We start from the raw sequence: 17839 nt of genomic DNA, 5'->3' as shown, positions 1-17839 counted from the left end.
AGACTTCTGAGAAAGTTGCTAAAAACTGCTTCCTAATATGTTCTCAAAGGAGGGACCATTAGGGCAAAAAACTGCTATCTAATTTTTCCTCAAAAGAGGGATAGCTAGGGTATCAGGGCAAATAGTTTCTAAAAAATAAAACTGTTTCCTTATTTTTTCTCAAAGGAGGGATTATTTGGGGAATGATCTGCTAAAAACTACTTCCTAATATTTTCTCAACGGAAGGATCATTAAGACCATTAGTTTCCAAAAACTGCTTCCTAATTTGTTCTCAAAGGAGGGATCATTTGGACAATAGAAATACTTCTTCCTAATTTTTTCTCAAAGGAGGGATCATTAGGGCCATTAGTTGCCAAAAACTGCTTCCTATTATGTTCTCAAAAGAGGGATCATTAGGGTCATTAGGGCAATGTTGATCAGGAGGATCAAGAGGCAAATGCAGATTAAGAGGAGAAAAGTGTAGTTGAACATATATTGCCCTTCTGATCCTTCCTCTGCGAAGAGCTTAACAAACAGTTTTGGTATTTCAAAACAACAAAGAAAATCTTGTGAAAACAAGAGGTATATGCCCAGTATGTTATGTTATCAATGGACTGTCTTTTGATTTAAAATGTAGTGATACGGGAGCATCAAAATCTATTTTGCCTTATTTTGCTGAGGACACGCATCTAACTGTTGCTGCAAAAACAGGGGAAATGCTTACACAGAATCTTCAAACTGGCATGTTAAACATTGAAAAATGGATGAGGGTTAACAGACTTCAGCTAAACCATGCAAAATCCCATTTTGTAATGTATGGGAGAAGTATCAATTACTACCCTTGGATTGACAAAATACAGTTCGGTGGAAATATTCTGCCTCGGGAAGTTTCGACAAAGTATCTAGGGGTGATTGTTGATGAGTGCCGTAACTTCAAAGAGCACATTTCATGTGTTAGTGGCAAGGTTGCAAGAAATGTTGGGATGATGAGGAAACTGGAGCACTTTTTTCCGAAAGATATTATGAGATTGCTTTATTTTTCTTTTGTTCACCCATACCTTCTATATAGTTGTCTTGTGTGGTCAAGTACGTTTTTAACTCACCTTCATCCCCGTAGAAGCTTACAAAATAATGCCCTACGTGTTTAAACTGGAGATAATCATAATATGCCGGTTAGACATGGATATACTCAAGTAAATATATAACCGATTGCTGGATTATTGCGTTTTTATAATGCTCTTTTTATGTTTAAATATACACACGCGTTAATACCTGAGTGTTTTAGGGAAATGTTTACAAGTGGTGTTAATTTTCATAACTACTCGACTAGAGCATCAAAGCTAGTTCGGCGACCTCAGGTTATTACAAAGCGATCCGTTTTTTCCATAAGACATGTTGGCCCTCGGGTGTGGGGACCATAAACTCAGGCAATTTCAACAATTGATGAGCCAAATGAATTTCGCAGTAAATTAAAAGGACAGTGTTTGTCTACATATGAGTTTTAATCCTTGCTGGGCGAATTTTCTCTCAAGTTATTGTGACACTTTTTTTTGGAGAGGGCAACGAGGAGGTAGAATAGAAGAATGATTTTTAGTTTTGTGTCTTCGGTATCCAATTAGGTCGTGAAATCTTTAGAAATTAATTTATTTCGTCTATTTTTATTTATTTATCTTCTTATTATTATTTTTTGCCCTTTTTTTTTGGGGGGGGGGGCTAAGGATGGCTGGTAGTAATTGTGTATGTAGGGTTTTGTAAAGGGTGATGTCTGCCCATACAAGTTTAATAAACTTCGGGTTTTGTTGTTAATGTGTTTTATTTTTTTTAATAAAACCCTTTTTGTCTAAAAAAAAAAGTAGGAAGAAGAAGACTTGACTTGCTTTATTTACTACAAATTACAAAATAAACTACATACAAGCAACCACCCGGGGAAGGCTCTAAAAGCCTGATGAAGGACGGCTGCAACCCTCTGATTCTCATCCAATTACAAAATTAATTTTAAAAAATAAGACCTGCACACTCTCTCTCAATTAACCAATAAAGCCAAAATCTATGAAGAAAAGAAAAAAAAAAGAAAAAAAAAATGAGACATTAAGAATAAAAATTAAAATAAAAAAAAATTATATCCCCACTCCCAATAAATGTTTTTTTATTTTTACTTTAAACGACCCAATGTGTTCAGCTTCGCGAACGCCAACTTGGATATCATTCCAAATAGCCGGAGCCAAATACCGAATTCCAAAACCTGCACGTGTGATGTCTCTATACTCAACCGTAAAATTTTCCGCCTCTCTAGTTGCATACCTGTGGAGTGACTATTTACGCGAAAAAAATTGTAAAAACTGGAGGGCATACATCATTCCAATATCTATAGGCAAAAATAGCAGCTTGGTAATCGCGAATCTGACCAATGCTAAGCACACTTAATTCTTTAAAACATGACGCGGTATCATTCACATTTTCTATATAATTCCCAAGAAGACGTACTGTTTTGTTTTGTAAAATCTGCACTCTTTTGAAATTTGTGTAAAAATTGCTAGACCAAATGAGACAACCATAAGAAATATAAAGCGCAACAATACTATGATACAATAATAAAGGAACCGACAATGGTAAAAAATGCTTCAAACGACGCAAAATTCCCAGACCTCTAGCAACTTTAGCTGCAACAAGATCACTATGGTGCTTCCAAGACAAATTACAATCAAGCTGGAAGCCCAAGTAACGCACCTCATGCACCTGTGACAAAGGCTTACCATTAAAAAATATCTCTCCATCAACACTCGATGGCTTACCAACTCTCCTAAAAATCATAAAATTAGTTTTTTTTTAACATTCACTGACAAAAGGCTCAAACTTGTAAATACATAAAATGACTTTAAAACCCTATTTACTTTCAACAATAGATCATCATTCATTCGAATAGACATAGTTTAAGCAGTATCACCCGCGAAAGTCATGATAAAACACTCCGGTAAATAAAAACGCATTGAATCAACATACACAAGGTTCAGAAGTGGTCCCAAGACAGATCCCTGAGGTACACCACACTTAAATTGATAGGGAGAAGAAAATACATCATTTAAAACAACTTGAATAGATCTTCTACTTAAAAAACTATCAAACCATTTCAGATAATTACCCCAAACTCCAAGGGACTGTCAACATTTGAGTAAAATTTTAAAATCCACTGTATCAAACGCCTTTCTAAAATCAATAAAAACAGTCAAAAGGATTTCACCGCGTTCAAAGCATTTATTTACAATATCACAGAGAGAATGTACGGCGTCCGACGTCGAGTGACCGTTCCTAAAGCCGAACTGAGTTTCACTTAACATCCCTGTTTTCGTAAGGTAATCATATAGCCTTTTATGCACAATTTTTTCAAATATTTTTGAAAACAGGGGAAGGATTGATATAGCTCTATAATTTTCTATATCTAGCTTAAACCCACTTTTTTGGAGGGGGGTGACTTTTGCTCTTTTAAACGCTTCGGAAAATACCCCAGTTTCCAGGGACAGATCGATCATGTGGACGAGACATGGTATGAAATAACTCATCACTTATTTAAAAACCTTCAAGTTAATTCCATCTGCTCCTGCTGAATTAGATTTGATTGTTTTCACAACCTTCAGAATTTCATCTCCAGTACACGGTTGAAATTCAATTTCATTTCCAATTCCTCTTTCATCCAAAAATTCGTCATCCAAGGAATCATTATTAAAATTCACTAACCCTTCCGCCTGACCATTTTGACCAATACTTGAAAAGAACTCAGCAAATTTATTAGTAATAATCGTTTCATCACTCACTGCTTCTCCTTGAATCAGCAGTGAATTGGGTGGAACTTCTTTCCTCTTTCCCAATAGGTCATTTATAACCTTCCAAGTTCCTCTCGCATTATCCTTATTTAAACTCAGTTGGTTAGCAAAATATTCTTTTTTAGCTTTCCTTCTCATTGAGTTCACTTTATTGCGTATTATTTTAAACTCTTCAAATTTCTTGACACATTTACTATACACTTGATTTCTTAAATCTGACGCTTCAAGAATTTCTGTAGTTATCCAAGGCTTATTTGTTCACATATTTCGCCTTTATCCAAGAATTCGTCGTCGGTGCCGGAAAAGGATGAATCTAAAAGAAAGAAAGAAAGAAGCAGAATATGTAAAATCAAAAAGTTTCAGAAATGTGAAACGTCAGGTACAACCTTTAGGGGTGATGAAATGCTAATGGACCCTGAAAAATAAGAACTATATTGTTGAATGTTAATTTTCTTTGCAGGTGAAGAACTTTGAGCCTTTCTGGGGCTATCAACAGCCTAAGAAAGATGTAAATGTCCGGATTACGAGGAAGAGAAAATCTTCTGATTCTAATTCTCAGGTTGATGATACCAAAAAGACAAGAGCTCTCAATGAAAACGTTTTGGGTAAGATTTTCGTTAAAACTGGTTATGCTATACTGGATGGTGTGCATAAATAGCTTTACCATGTGATGTTTCAGTTTGATCTTAACCGGTTCAGTTGATGTTTGAAGTTCAGTTGATGTTTACCATGTGATGTATTCATATTAGAACAAGTAAAGAAGTTAAGGTTATATATCGCTCGTTGTAATTGTTGGTATTTTCTTTCATCGGTTTTATTGACTTTAAAAAAAACGATAAATGTTTTCGCTTAAATTTTGCTTAAATTTAAAATTGAAAAGTTTTCGTTTGAATTTTGTTTGGTGTTTGAAATCAGTATAAAAAAGAAGTCATAATCAGGTTTCAGGTTTGGCTAACGGATCTGGAAAAGTCTTGTAGCCTGCGTTTTTTATAGACCGATTAAAGGAGTGTTTGGAGAGGAGTTTCATTTGAAACTGAATCTACCGTGGAGAACCCTTAAGTGCTGGTTGCAGGCGCGGGTAAATTGCATACTATGTAAAGGATACTAGGAGTAAGTAAGGATACTAGGTAAAGCATACTATGTAAAGGATACTAGGAGTCTTATGATGAGGATGGCTCGGGAAGTAGACGTGCCTGCCCCCTCTGTGGGGAGTTTGGGGATGGGATGGACCATTTTCTGAGTAGATGTCAAAGTTCGGTAAACTTTAGGGATATATTTTTTCTTGGGGATGTATCGCTGCTTTCGGGTGTTTTGGGGACTACTTCGAGGGACCTAATTATTGCGTTAGGTTGTTTTATAGAGAAAGGCCTGATGGAGCAGAAAGATGCAGTAGTTTAAATTTGTTGAGTACTATTGTTCTTTTGTTTATTTTTGTGTATATGGCCACTGATTTTTAAATACACGTATATATAATATATATATATATATATATATATATATATATATATATATATATATATATATATATATATATATATATATATATATATATGCCTATCAGAACTAAAGTAAAAAAAAGAGAAATTGGTAAGCGATAAGGTAATGTATCTTTTACGGGCCAGCTACCCTCTCACCGTTACTATCATATTTGCGTTTTCCATCATCAGTTTTATCAGGGGTTCTATTAAAAGAAAACCTGTCAATCAAACTAATTTTTAAGGTATATTATTGTGTCGTTTCTAGTTAATTTAAACAATTAGGTTAATTTAAAACCAATTAGGTTTAAATTTCACTGTCCTGGGTACTTTCAAAAGGTATTCTGTCTTAAAACAAACGAGAATTAAATTGTCAGGTAAAATAAAATTGAACTCCAAAGGAAGAAAAACTAGTAGGGCAAAATAATTAATGCAAAAGTATGGTTACTTACATCAAATATTTATAATAACTAAACAATTAATATGGTTTTGCATTAAATAATTAAGACAGTGTTGTTGGAATATGTGAAGGCCAAAAAATCGTGTAGGCTACATCATGATTTGGATAAGAGTTTTTTGGTGTATGACAATGCTGAGGAATTGGTTGAAGTCAAACAGGCAGCTCATAACTAGTCTAGCTGCATGTTTGTTTGATGATTGATTGGGCTAGTCAATTTACCCCTCGCAAGCATACATATTACAAGACCTCATGACCCTAAACAATTTTTTGAAAAAAAACAAAAAAATAAAAAAAAATATGAAAATGATAACACGGGTTTATTGCCAGTAAAGGAAAACGAGGGAAACAAAAAATACAACGAATATTTCGCTCGTATAAAAGAGGACGTCTGCGGCGTCGAGAAAATGAAAATAAAACAGACTAACTAAAATATACTAGTTATTTTTCGGTTTTCCTGAAGGTACCTGGCAATTGTATATGTGAGTAATTCTATATTATATATTTTAGTTGGTCTTTTTTTGTTTATATATATATATATATATATATATATATATATATATATATATATATATATATATATATAAACAAAAAAAGACCAACTAAAATATACTACTTATTTTTCGGTTTTCCTGAAGGTACCTGGCAATTGCATATGTGAGTAATTGTATATTATATATTTTAGTTGGTCTTTTTTTGTTTATATATATATATATATATATATATATATATATATATATATATATATATATATATATATATATATATATATATATATATATATATATATATATATATATATATTTATATATATATATATATATATATATATATATATATATATATATATATATATATATATATATATATATATATATATATATATATATATATATATATATATATATATATATATATATATATATATATATATATATATATATATATATATATATATATATATATATATACGCTCAAGACTTCTTGTTTTATACGGGTGAAATATTCTTTGTATTTTTTGTTCTCTTCATTTTTCTTTAGTGGCCATAGACCCGTTTTGTCATTTTCATATTTGTTGCTTTTTTTTTGTCATAGGTGGCCAATTCGGCTTTTGATTTTATATTACTCTTTTGAAATAAAACCATTTTGACCCCACATCACAAAATTCTGACTTCATGTTTGTAAATCATTGCAAAAAATCAAATCAAGACCAAAATGAAAAATAAAATAAGAAGAGATAATGGGCCTGTTACCGGCTGGCCACTGTTTTACCATTACCATAATTGAAATTTTTTATTATACTTTGTTGATCAAATATCATTGGCTATTAGAAGAATTTTGGAGGGTTTAGTGGCTCAATGAAAGCACCATTATTTTACCATTTCCACTCAATGAAACCATTGCCATATTTCACCATTGCCATTATTAAAATGTTTTTACTATACTTTGTTGATCAAATATCATTGGCTATTCGAAGAATTTTGGAGGGTTAGTGGCTCAATGAAAGGACCATTGTTTTACCACTTTCACTCAATGAAACCATTACCGTATTTTACCATTACCGTTATTAAAATGTTTTTATTATACTTTGTTGATCAAATATCATTGGCTATTAGAAGAATTTTGGAGGGTTTAGTGGCTCAATGAAAGCACCATTATTTTACCATTTCCACTCAATGAAACCATTACCATATTTTACCATTATCATTATTAAAATGTTTTAATTATATTTTGTTGATCAAATATCATTGGCTATTAGAAGAATTTTGGAGGGTTTAATGGCTCAATGAAAGTACCTACGTCGCGATAATTCAAAATTAGATGACTGTTACACCGGCGGATCTAGAGGAAAATCTTGGGGGGGAGGGCCGCGCCGGACAAAAGGCGCCAAAATCTGATTATACAGGACTAATTTGATAGCACTTTATTTAAATGAAAACACTGCAAAATATGCTCATAAAGGTAAAACGTATCGAAATAAAATAAAAACAGCACCACACTACACAACTAAATTCAATCGGCGAGCTTTTCTGAGAGCGAACATATCGATAGCATCGTCTGTTTTCGGCAGTTCGTCTCTGTAAGTCTGCATGAGTAGTAGAGCCTCCAACCTCTCTTCAGTCATCGTGCTTCGTATTGATGAACATGTCCTGTCAACCTTTGAAAACATTCGTTCTGCTTCACAGGTTGACACAGGAAGCGTCGCGAGAATTGTCAACAATGCGAAGATGTTGGGAAATACATTTTCCTGACAACTGTTCAGCGCTGAAATAGCTGTTTTCGGTTTTTGCACGGTTTCCTTAGACCAATACTTGTTCCAAATCTCGAACTCGGTTTTAACGTCTATCTCCGTACCCACGAGCAGCTCCTTGTACTTCTCGTACCCTGGCTGAACGTCCTCCCAGCGTTTGCCATTAACCACAGCCGGGATCAAAGCTGAAAGTTTTGCAGCATTCGTAAAATGGCAGCTGAACCGCTCCGTAAAATCAAGCAGCATGGCGTCCAGGGCTGGAATAAATGCCGCCATCCTATAATGACTTTCTGGATCCATCTTGGGTACCCCTGCCCGGTATGTAGAACGTGAAGCTATGCGTGGCTGCGTTACCTTGATGGTAGCATCAATCTTTTCGGCCATTTTCAGAAGATCTTCGTAAAGCAGTCTGAATTTGGTTTCGGCATGTGATCGCATATCTTCCAGCATTGCCTTCACGCTGCTAATGAGGGACAAGGCTCTCACGAGGTCACCATCCTTCTGTTGTAGTGACTCGGCCAAAGGTTTCATGATCGACGAAAACGAATTCAGGCAAACCAGTCCTACGAGTGTATCTGATTTTTCAATGCAGGATCGTAATGCATAAGCTCTGCTACTTGCCTCTCGATCGTGCCATCCTTCCATCTCCTGCAGAGCAGAAACGATCGACGGAAGGGAGTCCCAAAACCTGCTGATTGCTTCGTGTCTCTCTACAAATCTCGTGGTACAAAGACTGACGAGTGTCTCTGTTTTAGCTTTGTCCGCGATAAGATGCTTTTTAGAAGTCTTGTTCTCTTGGCACTTGAGCTGAAGTGAGAAATTGTGTCTCGAACAACGTCTTGGGCATTGCGCAGAATGGGAACTGAAACTATCTTTGAACATGAGAGATTTGTGGCATGGCTCACACAGTGGAAGTAATCTGCCAGTTCACACTGGCGTTTAACTTCAGCAGCAGCACCATTTGTCAAGCTTGCCATGCTAGCAGCTTTGTCGTATCCTTGACCAACGCACTTTGACAAATCCAGATTTGACTTCCTGACCTCACTCAACAGCAGCTTCCCGAGGCTCTTGCCGTCTAGCTTCTCTTCGATGCTTCTACCGTCGTCACTTTCCTCATCTCCAGCGAGTCTTAACAGGGTTTGAAAGGCATCGACAACTGCAAAAGGATCTTCTCGAATCACGTATCCCTGCTCGGTTTTACACACATAACGACAAACAATGACCATCAGCTCCCTGGTCTGCCTGTCTGTTGACTCGTCCGCAAGAAGACACCAAACCGTTGCTTTGTTTGCTTTTCTCACTACTTCGGTTTTTATCATTTCCCCACTTGTTCCAATCAGTTCATTCTGGATCTGTTTACTCGTATATTTGGCGTTGCTCGGTGCATTTTCAAGTAAATTTTTAAGTTGCGAGTCTCCACTCTGAATCCGATACCGAAGTAGGTGGTGGAAATTCCCGTCGTTTACTGCTGTAATGACATTAGAGTCTTGGATATCAAGTTTGCCATCATCACGGTGGCCACGAAGGGGGATATTCTGTGCCCCGCAAAGCTTGACAGTTTCAACAACGCTTCTCAAGAGTGCACGGTTCTGCTGTATTTGCTTGACCCTTTCACAGTCCAGAGCATTCCTGATATCTTGATCTTGACTACCGCGCTGAAACGTTGTTAGCAGCGCGGCAGCTTTTTCCTGGCAGTGTTTGTGAAATTATGCTTCAGCATGGTTTGTCAGCGCACCATCTTTCCCGGTAAGTTTCGAATAGTCTTTTAGCGGTTTCAAGACCAACTTTCCCATTTTTTGCCCTCCGCCGCCTCCAGATAAAGCCGACCATCCTCCTCCGCTTTCGTTGGTCCTCATCAAAACACAAACACTGCACCAAAGGCCTTCGTGGTCTGGATGACGACTCACTGCGAGCCAAGGATACCGGGAAAGATGTTCGGTATTCAAGCGACGCTTGACTTCGCCACCTTTTCTCTTTTGTGTCGAGACTGGAAGATCAGATTGGTTCTTCGGCTTCCACCTTTCGTTCATAAAAACATAATTTCGCCAGAAGACAACTGATTTCGCTCTTTCAGCGCTACTGCAATACCAAAGTCATTCGACGGCATGAAGTCAGTTTCAGGCGAAAAAATAGCGCTTTGATGCCGCTGCGGGTGCAGGGACTGTGAAATCAGTGTTGGGCTATGTACCACCAAGGTTTGAGTACTGCTTCTTGATCCTTCAGTCAGCTGATCAGTGTGTGTCGTTTCGCCGAAGTTTGTTATGAAGGCCGTCTGTGAAGTGGACGGAGTTGTTGGTGACAGTTCGTTTTCCTGGCTGAATGCGTTTTTGTGCATTCCGACCGTCGACTCAGAGTGGGCATCAGAAGTTGCCGTCGTCTCAACATCTAACAAAAAAAGTTTCTCTTTTAAAGTTTGCACAAGACATTTATTGTAAACGTATATACACTTTGTATAATGGCTTGCTTTAGTAGATTTAACTCTCAACATGGTGAAGGCAGAATTGGAACTAAATTTGAAAATAAACTGAATCAGCAACATTAACTTTAAACTCCCCCAACAATCTTGAACTTTCATACCCCAAAACTATTTCTAGGAAACCCGGACTTTAAAATAAAATACCACCCTAAACATCACTAATTTGATTTGCAACCCCAAGAACCGATCCCCGACATATGCTAACAAATATTTTTCAAGAGCTGAAACCCGAAACAATTATCACCGAAGTTTACAAGGCTAAAGAGAGAGCTTTAACTGCAAGAATTTGAAAGATAATTTCAGAGCTGACACAGTGTGTCGGTAAAAATACTGCTTTAAGCCAATATCATAACCGTCAGGCGAGGCGAGTGGGCTGGTAAAAATCAGGTCAAACGCTTCGGACAAATTGCATACGAAGAACACTGTACAAGAGGGACAGTATGAAATATATAACAACAAAAGCAGCTGGTACGCGATGAAGCTTTACGAATGAGCCTTATCAGGAAAGCTATCCGACAATGGGCTAAAGCTAGAAATTAGAAGTGTTGATACCCACTTTAAACGACACTCCTTCCTTATTGTTCTATCTTTAAAAGCTTACCTTTAATCTGATCTTTCTTGGCAAAATAATCAGAGATGTCCCTCGATCCTTTACGGCTTTCCGCCATCATTCTTTGTTTCTTCTCTGTTCTATATTCATGCCCTGATTTTTTTTCCGATCTATTTTAAATGCGTTTCCGTCTAACTGGTCTAACACACGGAGCAAAAATACTCCGAAGGCAGTGGCAGGGTCGCTCGCGCCTAGCCTCCCGCCGGTTGGATCTAACCACCCACGCAACTCCCCAAAGACATGCGTTTCTCGTAAGCATTCACAAAATGTTTTGCTCGTTTAGCACGTCCCAAAAATAAACCCAATAATCATGATTCGTGCAGTGTCGGATTTGAACTTTAGATAATGTGATAAAAAGAAAGTAAAAAATGACGGCGTATCCGATTTTTTTTTAGCGTCGGCCTTAGTTGAATCATTCACAAAAAAGGGTCGTTTGCACGATGGATGAGAGGGCGCCAGAAAATCTTGGGGGGGCCCAGGGCCCCCCGGCCCCCCTGGATCCGCCGCTGGACTGTTATGTGAATATAGTTGACAGATATCAGACAAAAGGAAAATCATAAATATATAGCATTTACGTAACTTTATGCCATGAATTTGATCAAAAATTTTCAAAAATTATATGAAAAGCCTAAAAAACATTAATTAAGGCTCTTATTATTCTATTAATTAATTAGATTAATTAATTAATTATTCTATTAACTAGATTTCGTATTAATTGTTTATCATAAAATTAGGTTTCTTATTATTGAGTTTCCCTTCTTTCCCGGAAAATACTGACCTTCCCGTCTTTCCTGGAAAATTCTAATTTATTTTTGAAAACTTTTTAGAAACATAATCATATTTTCTGGATGGATTCAAAAAGGTCGGACCTTTGTAGGGAAGATAGGATGCAGAATAGGGAATTCTCTATTTATTGATATAACTTCCTGGAATTTTTGTAGACTGCAAGCCAAACTCTCAATAGCAAAATTATTTTATACAAAAAATAACTAGTAGAACAATAGAGAATTTTTTGTAACACAGCGGAATTCTAACCTTTAAATGGATATTTCGACCCTATGACCAAGGGCCGTCCTCAGCATAGCACAAATGAAAATTTAAAAGAGAAACTTAGATTAAAATACGGTCATTAAAACAAAAAAAATTAAAACAGTCATAGCATCCTTACTTCAACGAAGTTCGATCAGGATCGGACTTATTATTTCGTCTGAATGAATTGTATCAACTCACCTTACTTTATCTATCAGTCCTGGTTATTCCTGGTTCAGTCCTGGTCAGTTCTAATCATTCTCACTAATTGTTAATATTTCTTTATTTAAGTAAACTAGATTTTGAACAAATCTCTGAATTTAATATAAACTAGTCCCTTTAAAATTATCGTTCTGGAAATCATTCTGTTTCTCGTTTAGGAATTGCTGTATCTCCAGAACCTGCAACGTCCTCAGAATCAGATGTTCTCCTAATGTCCAGTCCATCGCCAACCCTTTCAAATAATACTTCCACAGAGGACATTTTGCCCAAACTTACCTCTTTGAAGCCAAAATCTAAGGTTGTTGTATCTAAAAAAACGATTAAAAAGGTTGGAGTGAAACGCTGTCCCAGAAAGGAGATTAGAGAGATTGAACTGATTGATGGAGAAGAGGAGATGTTGAAGGCTGTAGAAAAAGCAGCAGAAAGTGATATCCAAAAACCTGTGACAATCGGAAAGCAAGAGATTGTAAAAAATGATATTGAAACCGATGATGATGATAAACCTTTGTCTAGTCTTGTACCAAAAACTGATAAACACTCACCAAAGCCAAAAAGTGAGTCACCACCGTCACCTATGCGGCCGAAGAGAGTGTATCCATCCAAACGGGCTTCTAGCCCTAATCTTGAGAAACGCCAGCCACTTTTGAGGAAGGCGACTTTGCCTGCTCCGCCTCCATATGACGACGATATATACTATACCGATTCGGTTTTCAAGAAGCCGGCGTCACGTGCCGCAACTTTGCCATCCTCTGATAGTGACGCCGGCAAAAATAGTGGCAACAGTGTTCCGAAAAAGAAGGTAGTCCAGTGGGAAGAGCCTGTTGACAACGGGGATGAGCGTTTAAAGCTACAGTACGGGCGAAGTGATACGCCTATCCCACAGGAAATCGCTGGATCAGATTCTGATGAAAGTGTGGAAGAAATGCGACATTGTACATTTTTCACGTCACTATCTGTTTCTCAGCCTTCAAATTACGGTGAAGACGCTTCCCGAAAAAGATCCCCGTTAATTCTGAAAATACGTGCAAATCCAAAATCTGAGGAGAAATCTCAGTTTATACTTCCTAGATTGTCGGTTGAAATCCCAACAGACACTGAGGCGAATGCAAGTACAACTGATTCCGATTTACATGATACAAGCTTTGAATCAACAACGACTTCAGAGTCTACCCACACTCATGGAGATGATTCTGAAATTGAATCAGAAACTGAAGCAAAACCTTCGTTTCCTCAGAAAGGAAGAGGAACACCAACATTATTATCTCGTCCATCGGAGAGTCAGAGTTCCGCGTTTCTCAATTATGTGACAAGTGAAGAACCAAAACATTCAAATTTATTTTTACAAATACAAAGTGAAATTGAAAAAGAAAGGCTTGAGGAGAGACGAAAGTTGATTCAAATGAGGCATCAGGCAGAGGCTGAGAGGTTAGCTGCCATGGTTGAGGTTGAAACTGTAGATGAAAACCAAGAATCAGCTACTGAAAGCTATGGAAATTTACAGGTTCAGTTTGAGCTAGAGGATTCTGTTGAAATGCCTATTGTTAATATATGTCCATCCGACAGCTCTCCTGATTATGAAGCCAGTAAAACTTTTGATGAAGTGGATGAAGACTTGAAAGAAGATGAACTGACTAATAAAAAAGATGATGCTGCTGATAGTTGTAAGCCAGCATCTGAATTGGAAGACGATGCGGAACACATTACTTCTGATGAGTTGAATATAAGTTTTCAAAGTTTGGGCTCACCGGGCTCGGCTTCTATTTCTCCATTTTTGCAGGATGATGAACTGAGAGAAATTGAGGCAAATTGCCATGAAGGTGCCAGTACTCTCAACGCTTCTAGTAAAGTCTGCTCTGCTGATGATATTCTTGATTGTTTGCAGCAAAAGCAAAGTGCTTTGATATCACAAGAGAGCAGAAGCAAGCTTGTTTTCAGTGAAAGAGTTGCATATGAAAACACTGAAAACTTTAGTGAGTTGCACAGTTTTCAAGAGAAGCCGAAAATTTTGGCTGATAATATAACTGAAGTTACTTTTCCTGATACGGATCCCACAGATAAGTCAAACACCTTTGAACCAGATAATCCATTTGATGATGGACAGTCCGTTGATTCGTTCAAACAAAGTGAAGCAGATTTGGATGAGGAAAATTTCACTCAGGTTAAAGGTGATGATTTTCAAACTAGCAAACAAACGTGTTTTGAGGATAGCTATTCATATCAGTCACAAAATAGTTACTCCGAAGTTCAAATGGATATTAGTTTTGAGACATATCAAGACTTCAGTCAGGAGGAATTTAGTAATAGTGACTATATGGTTATGGATGAATATCAAAACTTTTCAGATGACTGCAATAGTCAGAAAAATGATCCAAATGACAAATCGGGGGATCTTCTTAATCAAGCCGTATCAGTCATTGACAACGCTGTTGGTATGAAAGAAGATGAGCAAACACAGTCCAATGTTAATGAAGATGCAGAAAAAGCATTGGTAATCCAAAGGTCAATGCCCTCTATTAGTACTCAAGGTAATTGTTCCCAATTTATTGATATTCCAAGATTTCCCCCAAAAGATGAAAAAGATGTGTAATGAAATAAAAAATAAAGGTAAATGTCTAATAAAAAGGCGGATGTCTAATATCCATATCCGATATATATTATATATCATATAATATAATATCCAGTAATAATATCCAACACAAAGGTTTTATCCGTTTTGTAAGAAGTTAATAAAAGTTGGGAAAATGAAAGTTAGTTAAACAAATTAATTATCGGGACCAGTTTATCTGGTAGTTAGAAGACATTATGCCACATTTTTTGTCTAAGTGGGATGTGTGCTTAACTCAAATTCTTGATATAGTAGCCCAATCTATTCCCATCCTTTTTTGGTTCCTCCAGAAATTGTGAATTTTTCGTGGTCTTTGCGAAATATTTTATACTTACTAAAGTCTTTACGTACGTTTATTTCACGTACTAAATACTGTTAAATTTCTAAACATAGTTATCTACATGGAGCGAAAAATGGGGTGACGACGGAAGAAAAATAATTGACAAATTCTGTGTCTCCATCTATTTTCACCGTTTTAAAAATGGTAAATTGTTATTTTGTGGTGTACTTGAAAACCTGAAAAATGCAAATACTAGGTTCTGAGTGTGAAAGTTATTAATTATTTATTCGTTATTCCTGAAAAACTCGAAATGAATTTTGTTTCTTATGTGCTCTGTAAAATTCCTATTGTATGGTGTACCGCCTATTACCAAGGCAAGTAGTGATGGATCTCTAACTATTTGAGCGACTTAAAATCTTTAGCTATTATTTTGTTAAGCTAAAACCCTGTAACGATCCAACCTACCACTGCGAAATAAATCTGCTGGCCTAGCTTCTCGTCACTGCCAGCTAACGCGATACAGCGTAACTATAAGTGTTGATTTAACTTCTTTGATTATTATGATAGTTTCTCCCTTTTTGTTGAATAATGGTGCAGGGGCATCAGTTGGAATTTAATAGTCGCTCAAAATCAACATGCAAAAAAAAAACTATGATTCATAAAAAAATATGAAGAAGTAAAATACAGTATTTAGGCAGTGCAAGAATGCTGAACGATAGGCAATTTATTATGAAAAATTGATGATTCACATAGAAAAATTCAACAATTACATAATTTACTGTTTACAACAAGTGTTGAAACTGATTTCCACCTTCTTCTGATCTTTTTCTTCTTGGGAGATCAGTAAACTTTGTACGTTTTGAAGCATAGATTTATCCCCTTCTATTTTTTCAATTTCTTAAATAATTTTTTAGTCGACACTGCCTTTCGATTCACAATAGAAACGAAAATATTTAAAAACGAATGAATTTTTTTGTAATAATAATGAAATAAACAAATAAAAAACTTATTTTTACAAAAGAAATAATAAAAGCTCTTATATTTCAGCTCTCTTATATATCCAGAAGTCTTTATCAATAGGTACCCTACGCCAAAAAAATTTAGGCGAAACAAAGAAGAAAACACAACAAAAAGGAATTTATATTTATTTATTTTTTATTTCGATTTTTATTTATTTACTGTTACTGTTGTTTCCTGTTATCTTCTAGTGTTTGTATTATTATTGACCTGTTAGCATAAACACTGACTTAATACGCCCCCGTAAAAAAAAGAAAAAAAGATTAAAGACTCAAATTTGAAAATCTTGAATTCGGGAAGGATTAACAATAAATAAAATACTATCTTCATTATAAATAAAATAATGTAATATAAAAAATGTTTAAAATAAAATAATGTAATGTATAAAAAATATATATATAAATGTATAAATATATACATTACATACATTAAAAATATACATTACATACATTAAATATATATAAAAAATATATATAATGTATAAAAATAATTTAAAAAAAAAATATATAATGTAAAATAATGTGTAAAATAAATAAAATAATGTAATAGTTTTCATTTTGACCAAAAGTATTGGGCGTATAGTATTATGTATTGATTTTTATTCTTGTATATCTTTTTTTTGGCTTTGTCTTTTAGTTGTTGTGTTTGGTGGGTTCTCAATTAATAAAATATGCATAAACACGGCATTAAATAGCATCCTACAGTGACAAGCCCTGAAAAGTCTGCATTGAGCCTTTAATACCCATCTATTCAGGGTACTTTTTAATTTTGAAAAGTCAAGGACAGTTGCTCATAAACAGGATATTTTTTGTTTTAAGTTTTAACATCACTCTTTACTTTCATTTGGAAAATTATTTGAAGGGGCTGCCACCTTCTTCTATTCAGTGTTCACAGTGCTTTGATATTGAAAAGTGGCTATTTTCTGATGAAAATTTATTTTTCAATAAGGGGGGGGAGCTGTGTCTGCTTCAGCCTATTTTTGCACGCTCCCTCCTCTATTAGTTCGTTTGATTTCTATTTGTGATAGAACTCACCATGTGCTTCAAGCTTGAATGCTCATGGTCCATTTTTTGCTGATACAGTATAACTCCTTTCAAAGAGAACTGACACGCTAAATACAGAACTTAGCGGAGTTTTATTAGACTTGTTTCTAGAAAATTCTGCTTTTCTGTGAAAATAAGTCACACAAAAAAAAACACAACATTGAAATCTCTATATAATACTAACAAAACTAAACATTACCTCTCAATGTCAAAATAGGTTCTGACGCATATTAGCGTGTTTGGGACGACCTAAAAAACCAAACAGAAGTTATTTTATAGAACGATATATCATAAAATCGCGAAGAAAGGATATAACGAGGACAATAAAAAGCCAGTGAAAAATTGGCAAATTATGCAAATACTTTGGTCAAAACCCCCTTGACCGTCCTTAGTCCAGAATAAAACTGATAAAAATATATAAAAAAATAAACCTTTAAACAAAACTAAAATAAGATGACCCTTTCTGAGTATCGATGAAAGGGTGACACAATATTTTTAGTTACCCTTTTATATTTTGCTGAACGCTCTAGACACAGCCGAGTTTGATAATAAAAGGTAAACATTTTCAAACTCGTTA

The 17839-nt window shown here is 35.6% G+C and overlaps 1 protein-coding gene across 2 annotated transcripts in view; it reads left to right on the top strand.

The window, feature by feature from the left end:
• Asx (transcriptional regulator additional sex combs) overlaps positions 1 to 17839 on the top strand; it is an 89095-nt gene that overhangs the window by 26714 nt on the left and 44542 nt on the right. For both annotated transcript variants that reach the window (XM_089095708.1, XM_089095707.1), the window contains exons 3-4: positions 4258 to 4402; positions 12476 to 14842. In XM_089095708.1, the coding sequence (XP_088951834.1) occupies positions 4258 to 4402; positions 12476 to 14842 (2512 nt within the window). The remainder of the gene's footprint in view (positions 1 to 4257; positions 4403 to 12475; positions 14843 to 17839) is intronic.

The sequence above is a fragment of the Artemia sp. Qi Xiang Cuo genome, chromosome 10, assembly GCF_049724085.1.
Source record: "Artemia sp. Qi Xiang Cuo chromosome 10, ASM4972408v1, whole genome shotgun sequence".
Lineage (NCBI taxonomy): Eukaryota > Metazoa > Arthropoda > Branchiopoda > Anostraca > Artemiidae > Artemia > Artemia sp. Qi Xiang Cuo.
The sequence above is the reverse complement of the archived record's forward strand: the minus strand, read 5'-3'. Positions and strand labels throughout refer to the sequence as shown.